General features: G+C 34.7%; 2 protein-coding genes across 3 annotated transcripts; both read right to left on the reverse strand.

Moving 5' to 3' along the window:
* Positions 1 to 577: 577 nt before the first annotated feature.
* Positions 578 to 4,485, reverse strand: LOC113068514 (uncharacterized). Its single transcript, XM_026241241.1, has 11 exons — positions 4,442 to 4,485; positions 3,657 to 3,792; positions 3,331 to 3,544; positions 2,972 to 3,245; positions 2,717 to 2,894; positions 2,530 to 2,606; positions 2,274 to 2,454; positions 1,575 to 1,823; positions 1,250 to 1,421; positions 1,036 to 1,175; positions 578 to 951 (listed from the first exon to the last, which is right to left on the reverse strand). The coding sequence occupies exons 1-11, from the start codon at positions 4,460 to 4,462 to the stop codon at positions 761 to 763; spliced, it is 1,833 nt and encodes a 610-aa protein (XP_026097026.1). The 5' UTR covers positions 4,463 to 4,485; the 3' UTR covers positions 578 to 760.
* An 879-nt stretch (positions 4,486 to 5,364) lies between these two features.
* Positions 5,365 to 21,123, reverse strand: LOC113068515 (serine/threonine-protein phosphatase 2A 56 kDa regulatory subunit gamma isoform-like). Of its 2 annotated transcripts, XM_026241242.1 has the most exons (16): positions 20,839 to 21,123; positions 20,271 to 20,368; positions 17,506 to 17,765; positions 16,184 to 16,383; positions 14,270 to 14,380; positions 13,200 to 13,292; positions 12,857 to 12,987; positions 11,888 to 11,947; positions 11,588 to 11,696; positions 10,338 to 10,391; positions 9,337 to 9,507; positions 9,130 to 9,257; positions 8,696 to 8,797; positions 8,534 to 8,606; positions 7,549 to 7,665; positions 5,367 to 6,497 (listed from the first exon to the last, which is right to left on the reverse strand). In XM_026241242.1, the coding sequence occupies exons 3-16, from the start codon at positions 17,597 to 17,599 to the stop codon at positions 6,363 to 6,365; spliced, it is 1,578 nt and encodes a 525-aa protein (XP_026097027.1). In that variant the 5' UTR covers positions 17,600 to 17,765; positions 20,271 to 20,368; positions 20,839 to 21,123; the 3' UTR covers positions 5,367 to 6,362. The 2 variants fall into 2 exon arrangements, with proteins under 2 accessions (XP_026097028.1, XP_026097027.1); XM_026241243.1 differs by lacking the exon at positions 17,506 to 17,765 and having other exon boundaries at positions 5,365 to 6,497.
* Between the last annotated feature and the right edge of the window lie 1,101 nt (positions 21,124 to 22,224).

The raw sequence follows: 22,224 nt of genomic DNA on the forward strand, positions 1-22,224 counted from the left end.
AACCAACTCTTCATATGTGTCTTTATTTTTATTTAGATTTTTACCTACCTTTTCTCTGTGTAAATAGTTTCCATTTTCACCTCTTTTAAATTACCTCTATGTATATGCTAGATAAATAAACATGCCTTGCCAATTTTCTAATATTCTGTGTGTTACCTTAAAAAATTAATATTTAGAAATGTTACCAATTAATTTCAATTTCATTAATACTACTTTATAAAGTAAAATTGTCTTGATAGTAATTTATATTTTTCTTATAAGGTAATAAGACGAATTCAACAGATTCCAGTCCCTCCAATCTGCATGATTCTGCATCCAGGCTTTGAAGCAAACTGTCTCAATCCCTATACCCTCCAGAACATTCATAATATATATATATATATATATATATATATATATATATATATATATATATAGAAGCGACTATGGTCCATTAAGACACCGAACAAGAGAGGAGTAAGTTTGTAATGAGAATTAGCAGGACTAATGAAATATAGAAATAGAATAAAACCACAACTTTAATTGCCTCTAAAGGACAATCAATGACTTGAAAACTTGTAATGAAATAAACTTTATATGTAAAAAGATATATTTTTATTTACAAATAGAAATTTAGTAAGAGTGTCTTCTTTTTGAAAAATAGGCAATTCCGACATTTGGGATATCGGAGCTTTGTGAGCTGGAGCTGGGGCTTCAGAGTGGTCATTCCTTCCTGTGTTGTATCCCGGATACGCCAGGAGTTTCCAGATCTGGCTGGTCGCTATGTCGGCTTTCGGATTCCTCTCGACTGAACCGGGATATATGGCGAGCAATTGTTTCCTTCTTTCGAGGGTCTCTCGAACTCGGCAGAAATGGCCATGGGAACAGGAATTGCCTGTAGCTCCTCAACAAAAGGTGCAGGGTCTACTATAACCTCCTCGAAGACGAGCCTCATTAGGTCATCAACGTAATCTTGAAAATATTTGTAAAAAAAAAAAAATTATTTGATATTTATTTGAAATAAAAATGTTTACAATAAAAAGTTTAGAAACGTACTGCATGTAGGCTCGGTTTTCAATGGCCTTGCAATGGGTTCTCCCTTCTTAGACTTGGGGAACACCACTTTGAACACTGGTTTCCCTGTTGCTTGTTCTCGACCGATGTTCTCGTTATGGTGTAGAACTGCAAGGAGCAATCTGCCAAAAACAAATTAACCCATAAATCACAGGTTCCCTACATAATGCAATTGAAATATATATATATTTATTACCTGCACAATATTCCCATGAAAGGAAACACTACATTTTTGGGTGTAAACTTCAGTATCAAGCTGTGGAAAGCCTCCAGCGATGATGTCTGAAAGTGGTGACTTAACTTTGCCACTTCTTTGAGAACCCTCTTGTTGCAGAGAACCTTCTCAACTCTGTGGAGTTCCAGCGATGCTTGTATGTAACGACAATGTAGAAATGTAAATTCCATGCATGTGATGGTAGAGTAGCAAATGCATTCAATAATATATATATTACCAGGGGTCTAGTATGGCATAACAATAAATGTCTTGAATTTGATCAAAAAAACAAAACTTATTTAAATACCTGGATTAAACCATTTCGCAGCATTCTTGGACACACGGTCTGGATGGGCACACTTTGGGAAGATGGGGCTGTCGTGTACATGCGCATTCTGAATGTGATTCACAATGGATGTCCACTTAGCCACCTTCTCTGGTCCTGTCGTAGAAGTTGAAGCACTCCAGTAGACATGGTTCCTTATGCTACGAAGCCACTTCTTCAAAACTACACACTCCTTGTTTTTTGATAGTTGCTCAAGCTTCTTTGACAGATCTGATTCAATGAGGTAAATGGGTATTGATAAAGTATGACTATTAACTAAACTATATTATGTACCATATTTTCCGGACTATGTGTCACACTTTTTTTCACAGTTTGGCTGGTCCTGCGACTTATAGTCAGCTGCGACTTATTTATCAAAATTAATTTGACATGAACTGAGAGAAATCAACCAATAGAAAACATTACCGTCTCCAGCCGCTAGAGGGCGCTCTATGCTGCTCAGTTCTCCTGTAGTCTACACTGAAGACACGGAGCGCCCTCCTGTGGCTGGAGATGGTAATGTACTCTCTTGGTTCTAAATAAATGCGACTTATAGTCCAGTGCGACTTGTATATGTTTTTTTTCCTCGTCATGACGTATTTTTGGAATGATTCGACTTATACTCACATGCGACTTATAGTCCAAAAAATACGGTAGTAAAAAAAACAAAAAAAAAATTACCTTTCTCAAAACGCCACACATCATAAAACTGATTAATGCTGCGTTCTCTTAAATATTTCCGTATCTGAGTGTGACGGTCAGTCACGATGTAGCCGACTGTTAAGCCACTCGACTCTAGATGATCAAGACCTCTCTTTAGGCCCTCTTTCTCCATATGGTATCTACCGCCGACTTCATTACTCTAGGTATACAACACAGTAACATCAGTCATTTATAAACTTGTGGAAAATAGAAAACAAGTTGTTCATGATTTTACCTGAACAAGTTGAATGTCCAAAATAGTGCCGCTCTCTGTGTGCATCAACGTGTAACTCCCATATTTGGCTGAATGTCCTAAAATTAAACACAAGAGTAGATTTTATAAATTACATTAGACAATCAATAGTGTGTACATTATCAATCTTCAAACCTTGTTTTTTTTATACAAAATAAAAAACTGTTACCAGGTGCGTCCGCACGCATGTCTCCGGCAAGGCCAATGTTTCCACTCGATCTAAACTTCTGGAAAAGTTTTTGTTGGTCACTTTTCCATTTGTGGATTATGGCAGGCTCTAGGAAGCTCCTACAATGTCTCCGGAATGTTTCATGCGTGAAAATCTGTAATTGCATGCCCTTGCAGATCTATGAGAAAAGTTGAAGTATTATGTAAAGTTCATAACCTGGAATTGTGTGGTACAAACGAAACGTTTCGTGCTTACCTTTTGCACTTGGATGAATGATGCTCCGGTAAAATACGTGGCTGCAGATAACTGAAGGTTTCCGACGGGCGTACTACCAACAGTGGGCTGGCTCTCCCATTGCTTGCGGTAACCGCACTTGGGGCAAAGCTGGAGGAAAGCCACGTATGTACCAATCCGGCGTAGACTTACATCACTCTTGTGTTTACACATCGGGCATGTGGCAAACAGCTCACGCAGGCAGGTTTCAAACACAATGAATTTCTTATCCCCATAGATTGTCCTCTGCACAAACCTAAAGTAATAAAAATTATAACTATATTTAATTTATACATCATCATGTTTTGGTACAGAATTAAATTTATGTGTACATTGCTTACGAAGATTCCTCAGATATTGTAGAGTCGCTTGGATTAAAGGTTGAGTCATGAGGTTCTTCCTCCTCTTCTTCTTCTTCTTCCTCCAAGTCCAGTCTAGGTCTTTTATGTGGTCGAAATCCAGTAGCTTTTACAGGTTTTGATGAAAATGGTACATCATAAACAGCTGCAGTGGTTTCTGCGCCAACACTTTTGAAAGAAACTGCTGCTTGTAATCCTGAAAAAAGAAAAACTTTTTTTATACACACACACACACACACACACACACACACACAATTTAAATCCATTTAACATGCCTTTGCTCCCAGTGTGTGTTGCTCTCCGTGTACCAGTAGATAGCTGTGTGCCGACAGACATCTCTGTCAGTTCTGTCTGTGTTCCCACTGACATTGTTTGTGGACGATCAGTCTGACATTCCACCTCCACGAACAAGCTTTTGGGTGATTCAATCTGTTTTGATGTACTCTACAAGAAAATTACAATATAAGTGCATTCCCCCACCACATTATATGTAGTTTGAAAAGATAGTAATTGAACATAATAGTTATTTAACTGGGGCTACAGCTACACAGAAACAATTTGTAACTTTAAAATACTGATCAGACAACACATTTTAAAAACAAGTTTAACCATTACTAAAATTAACCATGGTTTTACTTCAGTTACAAACAAAACAAAAACAGGGTTACTGTAGTGGAATCATGGTAAGCACAAAATAACCATGGTTTTGCTTATAGTAATCAATGCACCACAAAAAACATGGTTACTAGTACACTTTACCACACTAAAACCATGGTTAATTTTCGTAAAGGAAAAACATCATATCTACACGTCTTTTATCATTCATCCAAGTAATAAAAACAATGACACACACTAAAAATGTCATACTCATTTAAGCACGTACATAACCAAACTGAGCACACAACTTCACGGTAAACATTGTGTTAGCATAGTGCTAGCGCGACATACTGTTAAGACGCTCGGGAGAAAACAAACACATTTTTTATAATCATACTTACAGGTTGTGATCCGGAGATGCTTGTTGGTCCAAATAAAGTTGGTAATGAACCCACTTTTATGGCCAAACGCTTTGAAAATCCCGCTTTGAACTCACCGAGATTAGAAAAGCAGTCATCAGTGAAATGTTGTGAACACAACAAAAGGAATTTGTTGTACTGCTCTGGTATTGTGGTAAAGATGAATTTTAGCCATTGGTTCTTCTGATCTTCATTCTTTGGCAGTGAAAATAAAACAAACTTGCCTTTACAATTAAAAACACACTGTCTCCTCGACATGACGCTATCACACTATGGCAAGCCGATTTAACTTTTAGTCATCCGCGATATCAACAATTAAATTTTCACTAGTTAAAATGTTCATTCTCGATATCATCAATTACATTTCCACTATAGTAACAATGTTAAATCTTGATATCAATCATTTTTAACCTGGGAATGCCAATAGGCAAGCCAAATTAACTTCTATTCATTCGCAGGATATGTACTTGGACAGAGAAATGGAGATAGTAGCTCGATTATAACGGAAAATTTAAAGGTTTTTACCGATAATAATAATTTGTCTTGAAGTAAAATCGCCTTACCTCAGAAAAGCCCGCCATTTCTGTCGCTGTGCGCGCCATCTGGACTAGCTCCTTTCAACTGACGTTTTCACGCAAGATTGACATTTAGTAAAAAAATAAATATGCATTGTGTTGACAAATTTACATTATATGGAACGTTAAGTAAAAAAAAAGTAAAAAGTATTCAGTTCACTCAAAGTAAAAATAAAAATAATAATAAAAAACATTTTAAAAATTTTTCCGTTTTGGTCATTATTATTTATTTTTTATATTACACTGCTTAAACACTTTGAGTAGAAAATCATGGAAAATAATTAACCCACAATCTAAATTTTTATTACGAATTATTTGTATTTTTTGTATTGTTGACATTTTTTTCATGAATATTAAGCACAGTTTCGTCCAAAGTTCCCATTCCATTCATGAGTGTTTCATGAGAAATCACAGATAAATTAAAAGTAATTAAAAATGAATCACACAATTTCAGTTCCCAATTATGAGGAGCTTCTATAAAATTATTTTCATCGATGCATTTCAGATTCAGCACTCACACACTTGAGTAAATGAAATTCTAAAGCATCCAATCAAAAACAAAAAATAACTTTAAAGGCTTCAAGGAATGAGAAAAGCCAAGCTAATATAAACTCACGCATGCACAACAGAATACAATTACCATGTTCTTATATGATGAAAATATAAAACATGTTTTATTTATTTTCTGTATATAGACATATACCACTTGAGATTTGGAGAAAAGCACATATGAAAGCTATTTTATAATGGATCTCATCACACAGCTGAATGCAGAGACAGAAAAGTTCTCAAATACAAATAGTAAAAAAAAAAACTTAGGAATTAAACCCTAAACGTTTCTAACGCAAGTGGCTAATAACCGTTTTCTTCTGTACATGAGTAAATGTATACAAAATAAGAGATCTATCATTCAATAATAGATGGATTACAATATATACAATATCAGATGACGCCGTTTAGTGGGGGACGCATACTAAAGGACACTTTGAAGATGTGTTTCCAGGTCAAACCCGATGGAGGTTCAAACAATGGTTCAGACGGATACGTCGCAAACCAAACCCAAGGAAACAGAAGAAATCGTTCAAGTTTATCAGGAAAAGTTGGGTTTTTTGTATGGCTCCCATTGTGACTGCTTTTCCACAAGCGAATTCCAGACGATAAATACTTTCTCCTTTAGCTAAAAAGGCACTCTATGCAACTTGTTTAAAAGCTTTAATGCTGATTAACCACCATTGTTTGAACACCCGAAATCTCCCTGGACGGACTTATTGCCAAAGTATCTGGACACGAACGGAAGCGTTTGCACTCGATTCAGATGCAAAATACATCTCGAGGAGCTTCCAGACTAAAAAGCCAAGCGCCAAGACGTGGGCCGTCATCGACCGGCTGAGACTGGACTGGGTTTTCGGGCGTCTGTGGTCCTCTAAAGGCCGTCCTGGGCACCGATCATGTCCTCGGCTCGCCGGTGCGTCTCGAGGGCCTTCACGGTGGATATATCCTGAGGCAGCTCGGACTTGCGTCGCATCAGAGGACGCTCTCTACGCTGGTCTCTGTGGATCTGAGCAGAGAGAGGAAATCAAACCGCGTGAGATGACTTCTGCAGCAGGGTTATTACACAGCCACAGTTCACCTATAACAAGTAAAAGAGTCATTATTTGTGACCCTGGAGCACAAAACCATTTATGCATCATCTGAAAGCTTAATGAATAATCTTTCCATTGGTGTATGGTTTGTTAGGAGGAAAATATTTGTCTGAGATGCAACTATTAAAAAAAATAATAATAATCTGGAATTTGAGGGATGCAACAAAAATCTTTAAAGTTGTACAAATGATTTCTTAACAATGCATATTACTAGTTTTGATATATATTAACGTTAGGAAGTTTACTAAGTATCTTCATGGAACATGAACGTTACATAATATCCTAATGATTTTTGGCATAAAAGAGAAACACCATACAATGTATTGTTGTCTATTGCTACAAATATACCCCAGAGACTTGAGAATGGTTTTGTGCTGCTTATTCACAATCTCTTCTTTTGTGATCAAGAGAGGAAAGAAACAGGTTTCGTAATTGACATTTTCATTTTTGGGTTTCATTTTCCTTTTTTAAACTAAAACTAAAACCATTAAAAAAAAAAATTGTTACTTGAAATAAAATTCAATTCAATTCAAGTTTATTTGTATAGCGCTTTTTACAAAACAAATCGTTACAAAGTAACTTTACAGAAAATTATGTTGATTTGAAAATTATGTTAAAATGAATGTTAACTAATAAATAAAAAATAATAATAATAAATAAAAATAAATAAATACACACACACACACACATTAGCAGTCAAAAGTTTTTGAACAGTAAAAATTCAAAATTTTTTTGCAAGCCTGTTTTTTTTTTTTTTTGGAACAGCTGTTTTCTTTGTGAATATCTAATAAACTAATTTATTTATGTGACGCTCAGCTTTATTTTCAGCATCATTACTCCAGTCTTCAGTGACAAATAAAAAAAAAAAACAGCTATTTTAAATTCTAATAATATTTCACAATTTTTACTGTACTTTTGATCAAAATAAATCCAGCCTCTGTGAAAGTCAGAGCAGGTTTACTGTACCTGAGTGGCTTCTTCTTCTACGGTCTTCTTCAGCATCTTGTCATCATCTATGACCGGTCCGTCCGTCTCCATGTCCATCGGACCGCTGAAGCTGCTGGAGTCGATGTACTGCAGAAACTAAAGCAGAAAAAAACATTTTACAATATAGCAGTTTAAAAAAAAAACTAAGAAAGATAAATGCACATTAGTTATATAATTTCTAATGTTACCAAGCATGATGATTCTCATTAAATAAAGAACATCAGAGTCACTTCATGAGCATCTGAGCGTTTGATGTGAACAAAAGCATCTTATCACATGCACAGAACTGTAAATGTATTCACGGCAACCCGTCAAAATAAAAGTCCGGTTTGATTTGAAGACATTGTGCCTATTAATATTTTTCCGAAGAATGTACAAAGCCTACTATTATCACTTAAATTATATTTTTTAAGAAATATATCACACAACATTCTTCCATGTTTTAATTTTAATAGTAAATCCCATTTGTTTGCAAAAAAAAAAGTTAGCATAATTTTCAATAATTAAAAGATACATGAAATTAATGATTTATGCCTTCATTTGATAACCAGAAAAATGTAAATAAACAACACAGAATTTGAGTGAAACAAAAAAAGCCACTTTAAGAAAAAATGAATAAATTAAGTTGTTTCATGCATTTAATCAGACATGCTTAAACATAAAAAATTTTAACATTTTATAGGGCCCTAAACTTATACTTTTAATACTTTTAATAAACTGATGTGAAAATTTTTACGTTTCATGATTTTAATTAAGTAGACAACTTTTTTTACTATTAAAAAGGATTAAAACATTTACATAAAAAAAAAATGCAGTAAAATTTAAACGTAAAAAAACTGAATGGGGGGGGGGGTACATTTCTTTAGGAAAAAATATAAAACTGATTTCATAGGGCCCTATATATTATATATTCATGTAAATACGTGACAAAAAGAACTAAAATGAATGGCACAGAGCCGTTTACCTGCGGGTTTAATTTAGCGAGATTCTCGATCTTGATCCACGCCTCCTCGCGCTCTTTCCACTTCACCTTTTCTCTGTTGTTCAGAGAGAAAGAAAGAGTTTACCCACACGCCTCTCAGAGAGAGAGTGTGTGTGTGTGTGTGTGTGTGAAAGCACTTCCTACTTGTTCTTCTCGGCCCTGAACTGTTGTGTGCAGTCGTCAAACAGCTTCTGATTCATCTCCATGAAGAGCTTCAGAGCGTTATAGATCAGCCCATGGATCGTCCTGGAGACAGGAAGAGGAAGTGACAGCGTCTCAACACTCTAGATGCACTTCTGAACTCAGGATAAAACTCAAACCGATTTTGCACTTTCTTGATATTGTGCAAGTTATTAGACAAACATAAAAAAAAGATATATTTTTGGTATATAAATACACACACACACATTTATATTTATGTGTATTTGTTGCGCTTTCATATGCAAATGAGCTTTCTTCTGATTGGCTGACCTCTTTACAGGCGTAAAACTCATTATTCCGTTACCAAACTAGTCAATATTCTCAATAACAGGTGAAGTGCTGGTCTACAGAGTAAAGGCTTGTAAACAGTGGCTCACTTGTTCCAGTGGGTTTTGGAGTTTCGGTACAGCGAGGGGAACATGATGGGCAGGATCCTGGCAGCGTTATCGCTGATTAAACTCATGATGTACTCGTTATTCCAGTAGTAGAGCGCTCTCTCTGCGACCTGAGGACGACAGGAGTGTGATTACAGTCAGACAGGGACTCCTTCATGAGCTCGAGCTGCTTCTGTGTGTCCAGCAGACCTGGAAGTGTGGACTGGACACACATTTGGCCAGCTGTCTGAAGAGCGGCTCCATCACTTTAACAAACTCTGACGGCTCGATGACGTCCAGGATCTCTTCCAGCTCGTTCAGAAACATCACTTCCTTCGGACTGTGAGTCTTTGGCCAGTATTTGAGAAGAGCCATCACCACCTGAAACCAACAAAACACTCCTCACACACTCCTCACACACTGCTCTGAAGACGGGAGGAATTCAGATTCCTAATCATTTATAAATCTCTTCTGCTCACCAAGGCTGCGTTCAGTGGATTAAAAAATACAGTAAAAATAGTGAAATAGTTTTGTAATGCAAACCAACTGGTTTCTATGTGAATATCTATTAAAGTGTAATTTATTTCTGTGATGCGCCGCTGTATTTTCAGCATCATTCCTCCAGTCTTCAGTGTCACATGATCTTCAGAAATCAGAATAATAAGCTGATTTTAATATTTTTCTGTAAACTGATTTTCTTAGGATTCACAAATGAACACAAAATGTTAAAAATAACATTTATTTGAAATATAAATATTTCTAACATTAGAAATGTCACTTTTGATCAATTTAACGCGCCTTGATGAATAAAAAAATATCTTTTAATCTGTAAAAATCTCTTCTCGGCTGTTTTCAACACTGATAATAATCAGAAATGTTTCTTGAGCAGTAAATCATCATATTATTCTGATTTCTGAAGATCATGTGACACTGAAGACTGGAGGAATGATGCTGAAAATACAGCGAAGCATCACAGAAATAAATTACACTTTAACACAGATTCACACAGAAACCAGTTGGTTTGCATTACAAAACTATTTCACAATTTTTACTGTATTTTTTAATCAAATGAATGCAGCCCCAGTGAGCAGAAGAGAGATTTATGTGACTGGTAATGTGTAAAGTATGTAGTGATCGCTGCTGAAAAGGCCAGGTATGCTGGTGAAAGCTAGTTGAAGAGAAGATGAACCGTCTGTAAGAGAGAAACACACCGGCTCAGTGAGCGTGCTGTCCTTCTCCAGAAACTGAACCACACAGTAAGCCAGCTGAAGAACCAGAAACAACAGCAGAATCAGTCAGTCGTCAGAGTCAAAGCCTGCCGCACTTCAACACTAAGAGACGAGTCACAGATTAATACAACTCTCTACTATTACTAACACACATGGAGGTCACGTTTTTATTTACTTACTTACTTTGCTGAATGAGAATCGAATGTAATTTATGCAGAATTAAAATATGAAATATATTAAAACATAATATTTAATAAATTAAATATATTATATGTTTCAGCAATTTTCGAGACCAGTGGTTCCCAGCCTTTTTCAACTCGCGGCCCACACAACCAAACACATGTTATTATATTAATATAATATTATTAATAACTCCACATATATATGTGAAATGATGCTATTATGTTATGACTTAGACATTTTTACATATATAAATAATATTATTATTTCTTTTAATAGTAATTGGCGGCCCACCTGCATTACCATCGCGACCCACTAGGGGCAGCGGACCACAGGTTGAAAACCACTGTTCTAGACATTATTTATTTATTCATAGAAATATTTATTTAAATTAATGTAATATTAAATATTTTATTATTCAAATATAATTTATTATATAAAATAAACAAATTCAAACATAATTTTTTTGTTTCCACAATTTTTTAAAAATTACTTATATATTCATAGAAATATTTCTTTGGTAATTCTTTTGGTAATTATTCATGTATAATTATATAAAATACACATACTCATTTATATATATTTAAAATGTTTCCGTAATTTTCTAGAAATTAGTTATTTATTTATATATATATATATAATATATATATTTATATAAATACATTATATATAATATTTGTAATAATGAATATAAAATAAATATATAGATAGATATAGACACAGACACACAGATATATGAAATAAAAACGTAATTTCTGTAATGTGGAGGGGTGTAGAATTCGTCAATAATTATTTAGAAGGAAAAAAAACTGATGTACTTTAATTCTGCATGAATTACCTTACAAATTTAAAGTCTTTTTTTTTTAAATAAAAACAAAGAGTGAATTTTGGGAACAAATATGCAAAATTATCATAAATAATGTCCTAATTTAAAGTGTAAACTCTTAATGCTCTCTCTCTATATATAATCGATCAGCATCAAATCAACAAAGTGTCTTAAGTTCTTAATAAAACTCACTGAGAGTAATTTGGGCATAAGCTCCAGGTCGTACCTGTGGGTGATGAACACTGAGGGACTTGACTTTATGTAAAGGTAACAACACTTTTAAAAGGAAGATTTTGTGCTCTTCTTTCAGCGGTAAGGCGAAGCCGTTAATGATGCTGGAGGAAGAGAGACCTCATTAGAGCAGAGTAAACGAGCTGTAACTCTTAATAAAACATGATGAAACGCACTAATAATGTCAGCTCTAAGCAACAGTGATTCGTCAGGATAATACAGCATCACACTGATTCTTTCTAATACCGCTTGGATTTGAGAGGAATAAACTGATTTTATTAGCATTGTTTCATACCTTCCTAATATTTCCAGTAGCTCGGCTATTCCGTTATGATGCTCTGTTTCATAGATGAACCTGTAACAGACAAAAAAACTGAGACTGAAAACAACATTTGAAGTCACCATACATTTGTGTTTTTGAAAGCCTCATTCTCATCAAGGCTGCATCTATTTGATGAAAATACAGTAAAAATTGTGAAATATTATTCTAATGTAAAACAGCTGTTTTCTGTGTGAATCTGTGTTAAAGTGTAATGTATTTCTGTGATGCTCCGCTGTATTTTCAGCATCATTCCTCCAGTCTTCAGTGTCACATGATCTTCAGAAATCATGAGAATATGATGATTTTAATATTTTTCTGTAAACTGTGATGCATTTTATTTTTCAGGATTCACAGATGAACAGAAAGCTCAAAACAACAGCATTTATTTGAAACTGAAATGTGTTGTAACATTGTATTAATTAAATATTAAGAATATTTATTATTATTATTTTGATTAATTTTGATCTGTAAAAATCTTCACCACTTTTAACATTGATAACAATCAGAAATGTTTCTTCAGCTGAAAATTCAGCTTCGGATCACAGAAATAAATTACAGTTTTACAAATATTAAAAATAGAAAACAGATATTTTACATTGTAATATTATTTCAAGTTTTTACTGTATTTTTTTCTCGTACTTTACTGAATGAGAAACTATTAAAGTTGACACATGCATAACATACTGTATATATATACACACACATAGCTATGGGCCAAAAATTTATGTTGCATTATATCTAACTATATTATTTTAAAAGTTATTAAAATGTAAAAAATTATATAAAAAAATAATTTTTATTTTTATTTTTATATTAACATATAGGTTTTACATTTCAATGCAAAAACCAAGCAAAAGAAAATTGTTAAAACAACAATATAATGTTTTCACTATATAGTCGAAAGCATTGCAAATCTTGTTTCATAGTTTGATCGAGTCTCACCTGTAGAAAATGTTATTTATCTGTTTCCTGATGTAGGCTCTGAGACCCAGGAACTTCCCGTAGATTCGGTGGAGACTCGTCTTCAGGAAGTCACGCTCTCGAGGGTCTTCGCTGTCGAACAGCTCCAGAAGCTGCCATCCAATCAGATTCAACATTCATTAATTATGCTAATGAGATGTGAAGTGAGCAGTCTATAACAATGCAGAAGTAACTCGAGGAGCCACACAAAGCATCTGTTTTCCAGCTGGAGTCTTGTGCATGTGATTTTTAAATATGAACTGATTTTAACGAATGGTTTTTCAATGCTATGTGATTCTAGAAAACAACACGTATTTCAACACACCTGCATCACAAACTTCTGGTCGATGTATTTCTTGGCTATGTTTGGTTGAAAGTCTGGCGACTCTAAAAACCGCAGGAAAAACTCATAGACGAGCTGAGGAAGGAAAAATATGTATCTGAAATATGCATTTAATTATAAATTAGCAGTCATTGATTTAAAGCACCTTACAGCAGACTTTTTAAAGATACATTATTTTATCAATAATAAAAATAACGAATAACGATTACAATTTTTAAATAAATACAATCTGGGTAAGTGTACACATTCTAATTTTTACTGTAATACAGAGATTGTAATAAAATTATTAATGAGTAACAACAAATAATACTATTATATACACTGATGTTCAAGTTTGGGATCAGTGATGTTTTAATAAAGTTTCTTCAGCTCATCAAGGCTGCATTTATTTGATTAGAAATACAGTAAAAATTGTGAAATATTATTATAATTTAAAATACCTGTTTTCAGGATTCTTTGATTAATAAAAAGTTCAAAAGAAGAGCATTTATTTAAAATAGAAATATTTTCTAACAATATACACTACAGTTCAACAGCTGAAAATGTACAAAAATGTTTTATTATATTGTTTTATATTTTATTATGGTAATAATATTTCACAATTTTATATTTGTATTTCTGTATTTCTGATTAAATGAATGCAGCCCAAAGGTTTGGGGTCGGTGAGATTTTTATATATTTTTGATTTGAAAGAAGTCTCTTCTGCACACCAAGGCTGCATTTATTTAGTCAAAATTACAGTAAAAATTTTAAATATTATTACAACTTAAACCAGCTGTTTTCTATGTGACTATCTATTAAACTCTAATTTATTTCTGTGATGCTCCGCTGTATTTTCAGCATCATTCCTCCAGTCTTCAGTGTCACATGGTCTTCAGAAATCATGAAAATATTAATATTTTTGTGGGAAACTGTGATGCATTTTATTTTTCAGGATCCAGAGATGAACAGAAAGTTCAAAAGCACAGTCTTTACTGTCACTTCTGATCGACTGAATGCGTCCTCGATGAATAAAAGGATGAACTTCTTATGAATGTCCAGGTGTTCATCACCTGCAGGTGAGGCCAGGACGCTTCTAACGTGGGTTCATCCTCCTCGGGGTCAAACTCTGCGCCCGTTGGGTTGGATGATGGAGGTAACGTCCTAAACATGTTGACTGCAAACTGAAACAAACCACATAAAACTGTAGTGAAGAACAATGTGTGTATGGATTCATATCTGAGTCTTTATAGCTTGTTGATTAAAGTGTCCTCCCGATCGCAGCACTTTGAAGTTCTTAGCTTTAATCATCAAAGTGCTGTGTGTGTGTTTTCAATGGGATGTGATGCAGGAAATGTGCTTGAGAACATATTGTCATGCTTATTTCACAAGTGCATTTGCACTTCGATAGGCTCTGATAAATATCAAAGAGATGTAATTCAGCGCCGCATCAGGCCTGTAGCTGAACGCAAAGCTGTCGGCCAAAAACTGAGCTTTAAATGGATAATCTGATTCGGAGGAGCCCAAAACGCTCAACACAACCTCATACGGCCGTGTGATATACAGTACAGACCAAAAGTTTGGAAACATTACTATTTTTAATGTTTTTGAAAAGAAGTTTCTTCTGCTCATCAAGCCTGCATTTATTTGATCAAAAATACAGAAAAAAACTGTAATATTGTGATATATTATTACAATTTAAAATAACTGTTTTAAAATTTATTATACTTTCAATTATCATTTATTTCTGTGATGCAAAGCTGCATTTTTAGGATCATTATCACATGATCCTTTAGAAATCATTCTGATATGATGATTCATTATCAAAGCAGGAAACAGTTCTGCTGCTTAATATTGTTTCAGAACATCTGATACTTTTTTAGGATACTTTGATGAATAAAAAGTAAAAAGAAAAGAAAAAAAAGAAGCTATGGTTTTAAAATATAAATATTTTGTAATAACAATATTCACTACTGGTCAGTAATCTGGGGTCAGTAATTTTTTTTCTTTCTTTTTTTTGATAAAATCAATACTTTTATTCAGCAAGGATGTGTTAAACTGATAAAAAGTGATAGTAAAGAAAATATTATTAGATTTTTTTTAATTTTGAATAAATGCAGTTAATTTGAACCTTTTATTGATCAAATATATTAGACAGCAGAACTGTTTCCAACACTCATAATAAATCAGAATATTAGAATGATTTCTAAATGATCATGTGATCGACTGATGTTACATGTGACACTGAAGCTGGAGGAATGATGCTGAAAATTCAGCTGCGCATCACAGGAATAAATTATTTTTTTAAGTATATTCAAATAGAAAACTATTATTTTAAATTGTAATAATATTTCACAATATTACAGTTTTTTCTGTATTTTCGATCAAATAAATGCAGGCTTGATGAACAGAAGAAACTTCTTTCAAAAACATTAAAATAGTAATGTTTCCAAACTTTTGGTCTGTACTGTATATATATATATATATGTACACCAAAATATGCATGTTATTAAAGCAGTAGTTCACCAAAAAATAAAAGATGTGTTTGTTTCTTCATCAGAAATTGCATCACTTGTTCACTGCAAGTGAATGGGTGCCATCAGAATGAGAGTCCAAACACCTGATCACAGCACTCCAGTCCATCAGTGAACATCTGGAGAAGACAAAACCTGAAACACATCCAGCATTAAGATGATTTTAACTCAAACACATAGAGTCTATAATCATAATAACACTTCCTCCAGTGAAAAAGTGTTCTGGTGTGAATCAGGAGAGAAATCTGCACAGATCCAGCAGTGTTTAAACAGATCTGTGTCTGGATTCTGATGTGAGAGACAACAGAAGATGCACTTTTTGTCTTCTCCAGATGTTAACTGATGGACTGGAGTGCTGTGATGAGCTGTTTGGACTCTCATTCTGACGGCACCCATTCACTGCAGAGCATCCACTGATGAGACACTGATGCGATGTTTTCTGTGTGTCCTCACCATGTGCACCACCTCGGGGTAGATGGGCTCGGTGATGACGTTCCTGTTGTGGGTGATGTACTCCACCATCTCGCTGAGCGCCGCACGCTTCACCTCTTTCCATTTCAGGTCACTCAAGGGGTCAGAGGTGAAGTCGAAGAGGACGCAGCACTGACGCAGCTTCTGCACAAATAACTTCTCCTGCTCGGCCGGAGGAACATCTACAGACACCGAGAGTCACGTTAAAGCCTCAAACTCTTCCGTCTCTGAAAGTTTAAAGTGTTTGATCAACTCGAAGTGTTCCGCTCGACTCAGATCTCTCCTGATTGTGATCAAGTAAAGGTCAGAATAAGGTCAGTAATGATGAACTCTTCCTAGACTGAAGCAGCTCAGCTTTACTTGATTCTCCATCAATCATTCATTGATCAATCATTCACACATTACTGGAGATATAGAGTGATATTCAGATCAGTTTATGTCAGTTTCTGCTCTACTGTTAGAAGGATGTTGTTTTATTTCAGCACAAAGACGAGTAGGCGTCTCTTCGATGTTATCTGGGATGCATGAGAGCAAACACAATGCTGTCACATGCTTTCAGACACCTCAAATTATAAACGTTCATTAAAGGTTTGAGTGAACTATTATGAATCGCACAAACCTCCTCAACACGTCACGTAACGTTCACAAATATCCGGTGTGCGTTAAACAATGCATCTTTCTGGAAGTGCACTGCATTGAATGATTCAGTATCTCACACAGTGTGGTATAATGCACTAATGCACTTTCATAATGTTCAAAGCATGCATGCAAAAGTTAAATATCAAATCAGAGATGTCTAATCTCAAAGCTCCATTTAAAATGCATATTTAAAACAATGCAAAGCATGCAACAAATGCATTATTAATGCATGAATGATTACAATCATCTGTGTGTGTGTGTGTGTGAAGGATGCAGTCTCTCAAAGCTCTGTGGCTTGAGGATACATGCATGCTTTCTTCCTGAAGCTGTGACATCACTTCCCCTGACATCAGTGCTCTGTTCAGGGGGGATGGGACACTGTTAAACAGACCCCCTCCTACTCAACCAGCACATTGTAAACATTCACCCGAGCAACATGCATGCTCCAAAGATTTATGCATGTAGTAAAAACCCAAATGCATGGCCAGAAAATGCTTCAAATGCAGTCTGCACAGTGTGAGGCTAAAACAGAGATTTGTATCTACTCCAGAGTCTCCCGAATGAAGCACAGTCTTCTGCTTTCGTGACGCTGGACACAAATCATGGCATAGCAAGCTCCCTCGTCTCTCCCTGCCCACACAGACACAACAAGACAAACGTCTGACCTCTCAAGTGCATCAGGGCCACCGGCTGAAAGGGCCCGTTGGCGCTCGGAGCATCCAGAACCATCCTGGCCTCCTCTTTAGAGCATCTCAACATCTACGGCTCGGACGAGCGGTTAGCCTCTCCGCAGAAAATGAAGCTCCGCTGCTGGAGGGAAGCAGCTACTTAGTGATGTCAGCCATCAAAGGGAGGCTGCTGATTGGCCGGAGGAGATCACATGATCTCTAGCAGCAGAGGGCTGGCTGGGGAGGCTGCTGATTGGCTGGCGGGGGACGGGGAGGGACTTATGAATTCATAAGTCTTATAATATTTTATCAAAACAACAAAAGTCCCATACGACAATATTTATCCAAATTCTGTTTTTCATAATAAAGATTCAGATAAAAATATTAATGGGCAAATTAAATAAATGGTGCCTAATCAATTTGTTTAATAAATCTATAACAATTTATTAAACATCTAACAATATCAGTTCAGTCCTGATTCCTGAAACATTTTGTCTGTTTAAATTTGAATTAAATCAGTGTTTTTATGATTTTATATTAATTCAGCATCCGAAACAGTAGTAATAATTAAATAAATGCATAAAATATAAACCTAACCTAAACACCTTAGCAACCACTTACCAATCACCGTAAAAACAACCCACACTGACCTAGCAACCGCATTTGAACACACTAAACGCACTTCACAAAAGCGTCTACATCACATTCTTACTCATCATCAAACTGATGTTTTCTGAATAATGCAATCTGTTGTTTCACTAAAATGCATCGTTTAGCAGGAAACACGTCTCCTGTGCGGGAAACACAAGCCCTGTGCGCTGCTGGTAAACGAGAGAAAGAGCTGACACACCAGATACTGACAGAAGATCGAGAGAGAGAGAGAGAGAGAGAGAGAGAGACCGCAGCACTACACTGACAGGAAACTACATCAACACCTGCAGCTGCTCATCTGCTCACACACAGACACACACACACAGTCACACACACACACACACACACACACACACACACATACACACACTCAGACAGACACACACACAGACACACACACACACACACACACACACACACACACACACACACACACACACACTTTTAATGTTTTAAAACACTTGTTCTGGTTTCTTCTGCTCATTAAGGCTGTATATTAACTCGATCAAAAATACAGAAAAAAAAGAGTAATATTCTGAAATATTTTTGCAATTTAAATTTACAGTTTTCCATTTTAATATACTTTAGAGTATAATTAATTCTTATGTTGCAAAGCTGAATTTTGAACAGCCTTTCCTGTTACGTTAATTATTGTAACATTAAACACTGCACTGGTGAAAGTTTGGGTTGGGAACATTTTTTCTTTCTTTCTTTGAAAGAGATTAATGCTTTCATTCATCGAGGACGCCTTAAACTGGTCAAAAGTGGCAGTAAAGACATTTATAATGATAGAAAATATTTCTGTTTCAAATAAATGTTGTTCTTTTGATCGTACATTATATGCACCAGTAATATTGCAGAACAGTTTTCAGGATCCAATCAGAGATCAGATCCTGCGCCTCACCTTTGAGCTTCTCTTCAAATATCCTTCACTTTTAAAGATGCAGACAAAACACATTTTTAGATTTTTGTTCTATATATATATAAATAAAATCCACAATTAACAAATCGAAATTGTAATTTAAAATGTACAAATAGCTGCCCTTTTTTAAAGTGGCAGATTTGCAACTTTTTGTGTTTTTAAACATTTTTAACATAGTTTAACATTTTTTGGTAACAATTTATAATAAAGCTGCACAGTTTTAAAAAATTTTGATATGTTTTCAATAACAATCAACAATAAGCTTGCAATTTTTTTGCAGTATGTTTTTTAATATTTTTTTTTGGTAACAATTTACAATAAAGCCACACAGTTTAAATATTTTTTTTAAATGTTTTTTAATTATTATTATGTTTTTAATAACAATGTACAATAAGCTTGCAATTTTTGTGTGTGTTTTATGTTTTACAATTTACAAAAGTTTGCCGATTTTAATATTTCCCCGTTTTAAATCTTTTTTTCTGGTAACATTTTAAAACATTGTTACCTTTTTGCGTTACATTTTATGTAGCAATTTAGAATAGTTGCTAATTTTTTAACATATCTTTATGGCTTCCAATTTACGATTAGTTTGCAAATTTGTAAACATGAATCTTTTGACATTTTGAAGGTTGCACATTTTTCTCATGTTTTTCTTATTTCCATGTGCTCAATCACAGGCGTGGACTGTTCGAGTCGGTTCATCTTCAATCACAGCAGCTCTGAGCTGTTTCCTGTTTCCTGTATCACTCAGAGGACTGTCACAGCAGACTGATTACAGATCAGTGGAGCTTAGAAACACTTGCATGAATCAACATCTCAATGCAAGGTTTAACATGTGCATGCATATGCATATCTTATATTATATATATTTTATATGCATGTTTAAAATAAAGTGTTTGGATCCTCTAACTGTAGCTAACCATTTTCTTTCATAATTCTGCCACAAAGCATCAATGCAAAATTTATAATTTCTGCCCATACTTTAATTTATGCACAAATTTTAACCAAAGTACATCTTTAAAAAAATAAAAAAATATATTTCTTGCCAGTTCGTCTCTATTAAAACAATTCCTCCACATGATCAGTATGAGACACATGCATCTCATTTTTATAATTTGCACTGCTGATATAAAATATTATACAAAATGTAGGCTGATTTTAAATAAATATATATATTTAACTGAATTACCTCATGCTCTGAGTTCTCCTGCCCTCCTGTTTTACCCACTTTTGTAGATTCTGGTGAATCCAATAAAGAAAATACACACATTGACCTTATTTCTCCATCTAAAAAAAAAAAAAACAAATAAATGAAAACCATGACTTTTTGGCTAATAAAAACACACCATCTCACTGAGAGCTAGCTTTAGCAATCTGGCCAAACCTGGACTCCAACTGTGAATATATTAAAATGCATACTATTTATTTTCATAGAAAAGCAGTTCGGACATTTCAGCACTCATTTGAGTAAAAATAATACAGTTATTTCTAAACACGAGAAACCATCCATCTCACTCCGCTAGCAGGCTAACGTTAGCTTCGCCGCGAAAACGGACCACACACACACACATAAACTCACACACACACATGTTAAGTCATCTAAAGTGCTATGTTTCGCCTCCAGGGCTGTAAATCATTTCAAGTTTATGAACTCGTGTGTATTTCTCTGTGACAAAGGCCAGTTTGTGATGAGCATAGCTGGAGTTAGCACACATGCTAAAGTGTCGAGCTGACTGAAGATCACTCACGAGACTCACCTTCTCTTTCTTGGGTTTATTCGGCATCGCACTCAAACGTGTGTTTCAGTGTGTGTGTGTGTGTGTGTGAGATGCATCTGTTTCATTAGCAAACTGAACTAAACACATCATGGTGTCTGTAAACTCGTTCTGCACTTTAGCTTCATTTTCCTCTTATTAAATAATGCGGTGCATTTCATGTGTTATTTTTCACTGAGGAGAGCATTAATTATAAATAACGTGTGCATTATAAACATTATTAATCTTGTGCATCTCTCAGTCTGAAATGTTGTGCACTGATGGAAAGTATATCCTTCGCTGCCGTCTGGTGGACATCCGGGAACTACAGCGAAAACACGTGACAACTTGAGTCCAAGCTTAATGACGAAACTGAGGATAAGGAACTGAATTCAGTCGAATTAAAATAATTCAACATATTAATGTAAATCTGTGAAAATATCTCCAGTTGATCCCACAAACTCTGATCCTATCATTAATTTGATCTGATGACCGAACAGTGAATATGAATAAACACATGTAGGAAAAAATAAAAACATACAGAATATAAATGCATGAATAAATACATTTAAATATAAAAATAAAATAAATAAATACAGAAAATAATTAATATAGTAAAGGGTAATTCAATTGTATTACATATCAGTGCTTTAAGTGGACGGTACTGTCTATGGTACATACAGGTACCGCAACTTCCAAATATAGCTCTTAAGCGTACCACCACCTCTCCGTGCGCCCAGAACGTGCTTTTAGCGTACCGGTACGTTCATTTGGACATCTGTTTTAATAGAGGATTTAATCCTTTGCCTTCACTGCCGCTTTTCAGAGCGCCCTTCACAATGCACGCTTCCTAATTCTTCCTAGTTCGGAGTGTGGATCGCGGATCATTTGAATCAGTTCGAGAAATCGGAGTGGGTTCGCGAATCATTTGAGACAGTTTGGGGATTGCAAATCATTTGAATCAGTTCGGGAGTTCGGAGCGGGTCAATTAAAGCACTGCATATTAACTATATTTGTTTTTATCAAACCATTTATTTCTTTATTTTCCTGTTATTAAAGTTGCTTTAACAACAATTTTCAATAAGGTTTTATTAAAAACATTTTTTAGTTTTTGTTTCCAAGAGAAAAAAAAAGATATTTTTTTTTGTTTAAAAAATTAATTTATAAAATATAATATATTACTGTAATATTTAATTAAATTGATGCCGTCTCTTACACGTCTAGATAGAATGGTTTTCATATGGCTTAATATTTTTAATAAAGCTGTAATTGTTAACACATTTATATTATTATAAATATTTTCATAATGTATTTATTAGTAAGTTACAATAAGGTTGTATATTTTTAAACCCTTTTTATGTTCTAGGTGATGGGCGAATCAATATTAAG

Source organism: Carassius auratus, linkage group LG45M (genome assembly GCF_003368295.1).
Source record: "Carassius auratus strain Wakin linkage group LG45M, ASM336829v1, whole genome shotgun sequence".
Lineage (NCBI taxonomy): Eukaryota > Metazoa > Chordata > Actinopteri > Cypriniformes > Cyprinidae > Carassius > Carassius auratus.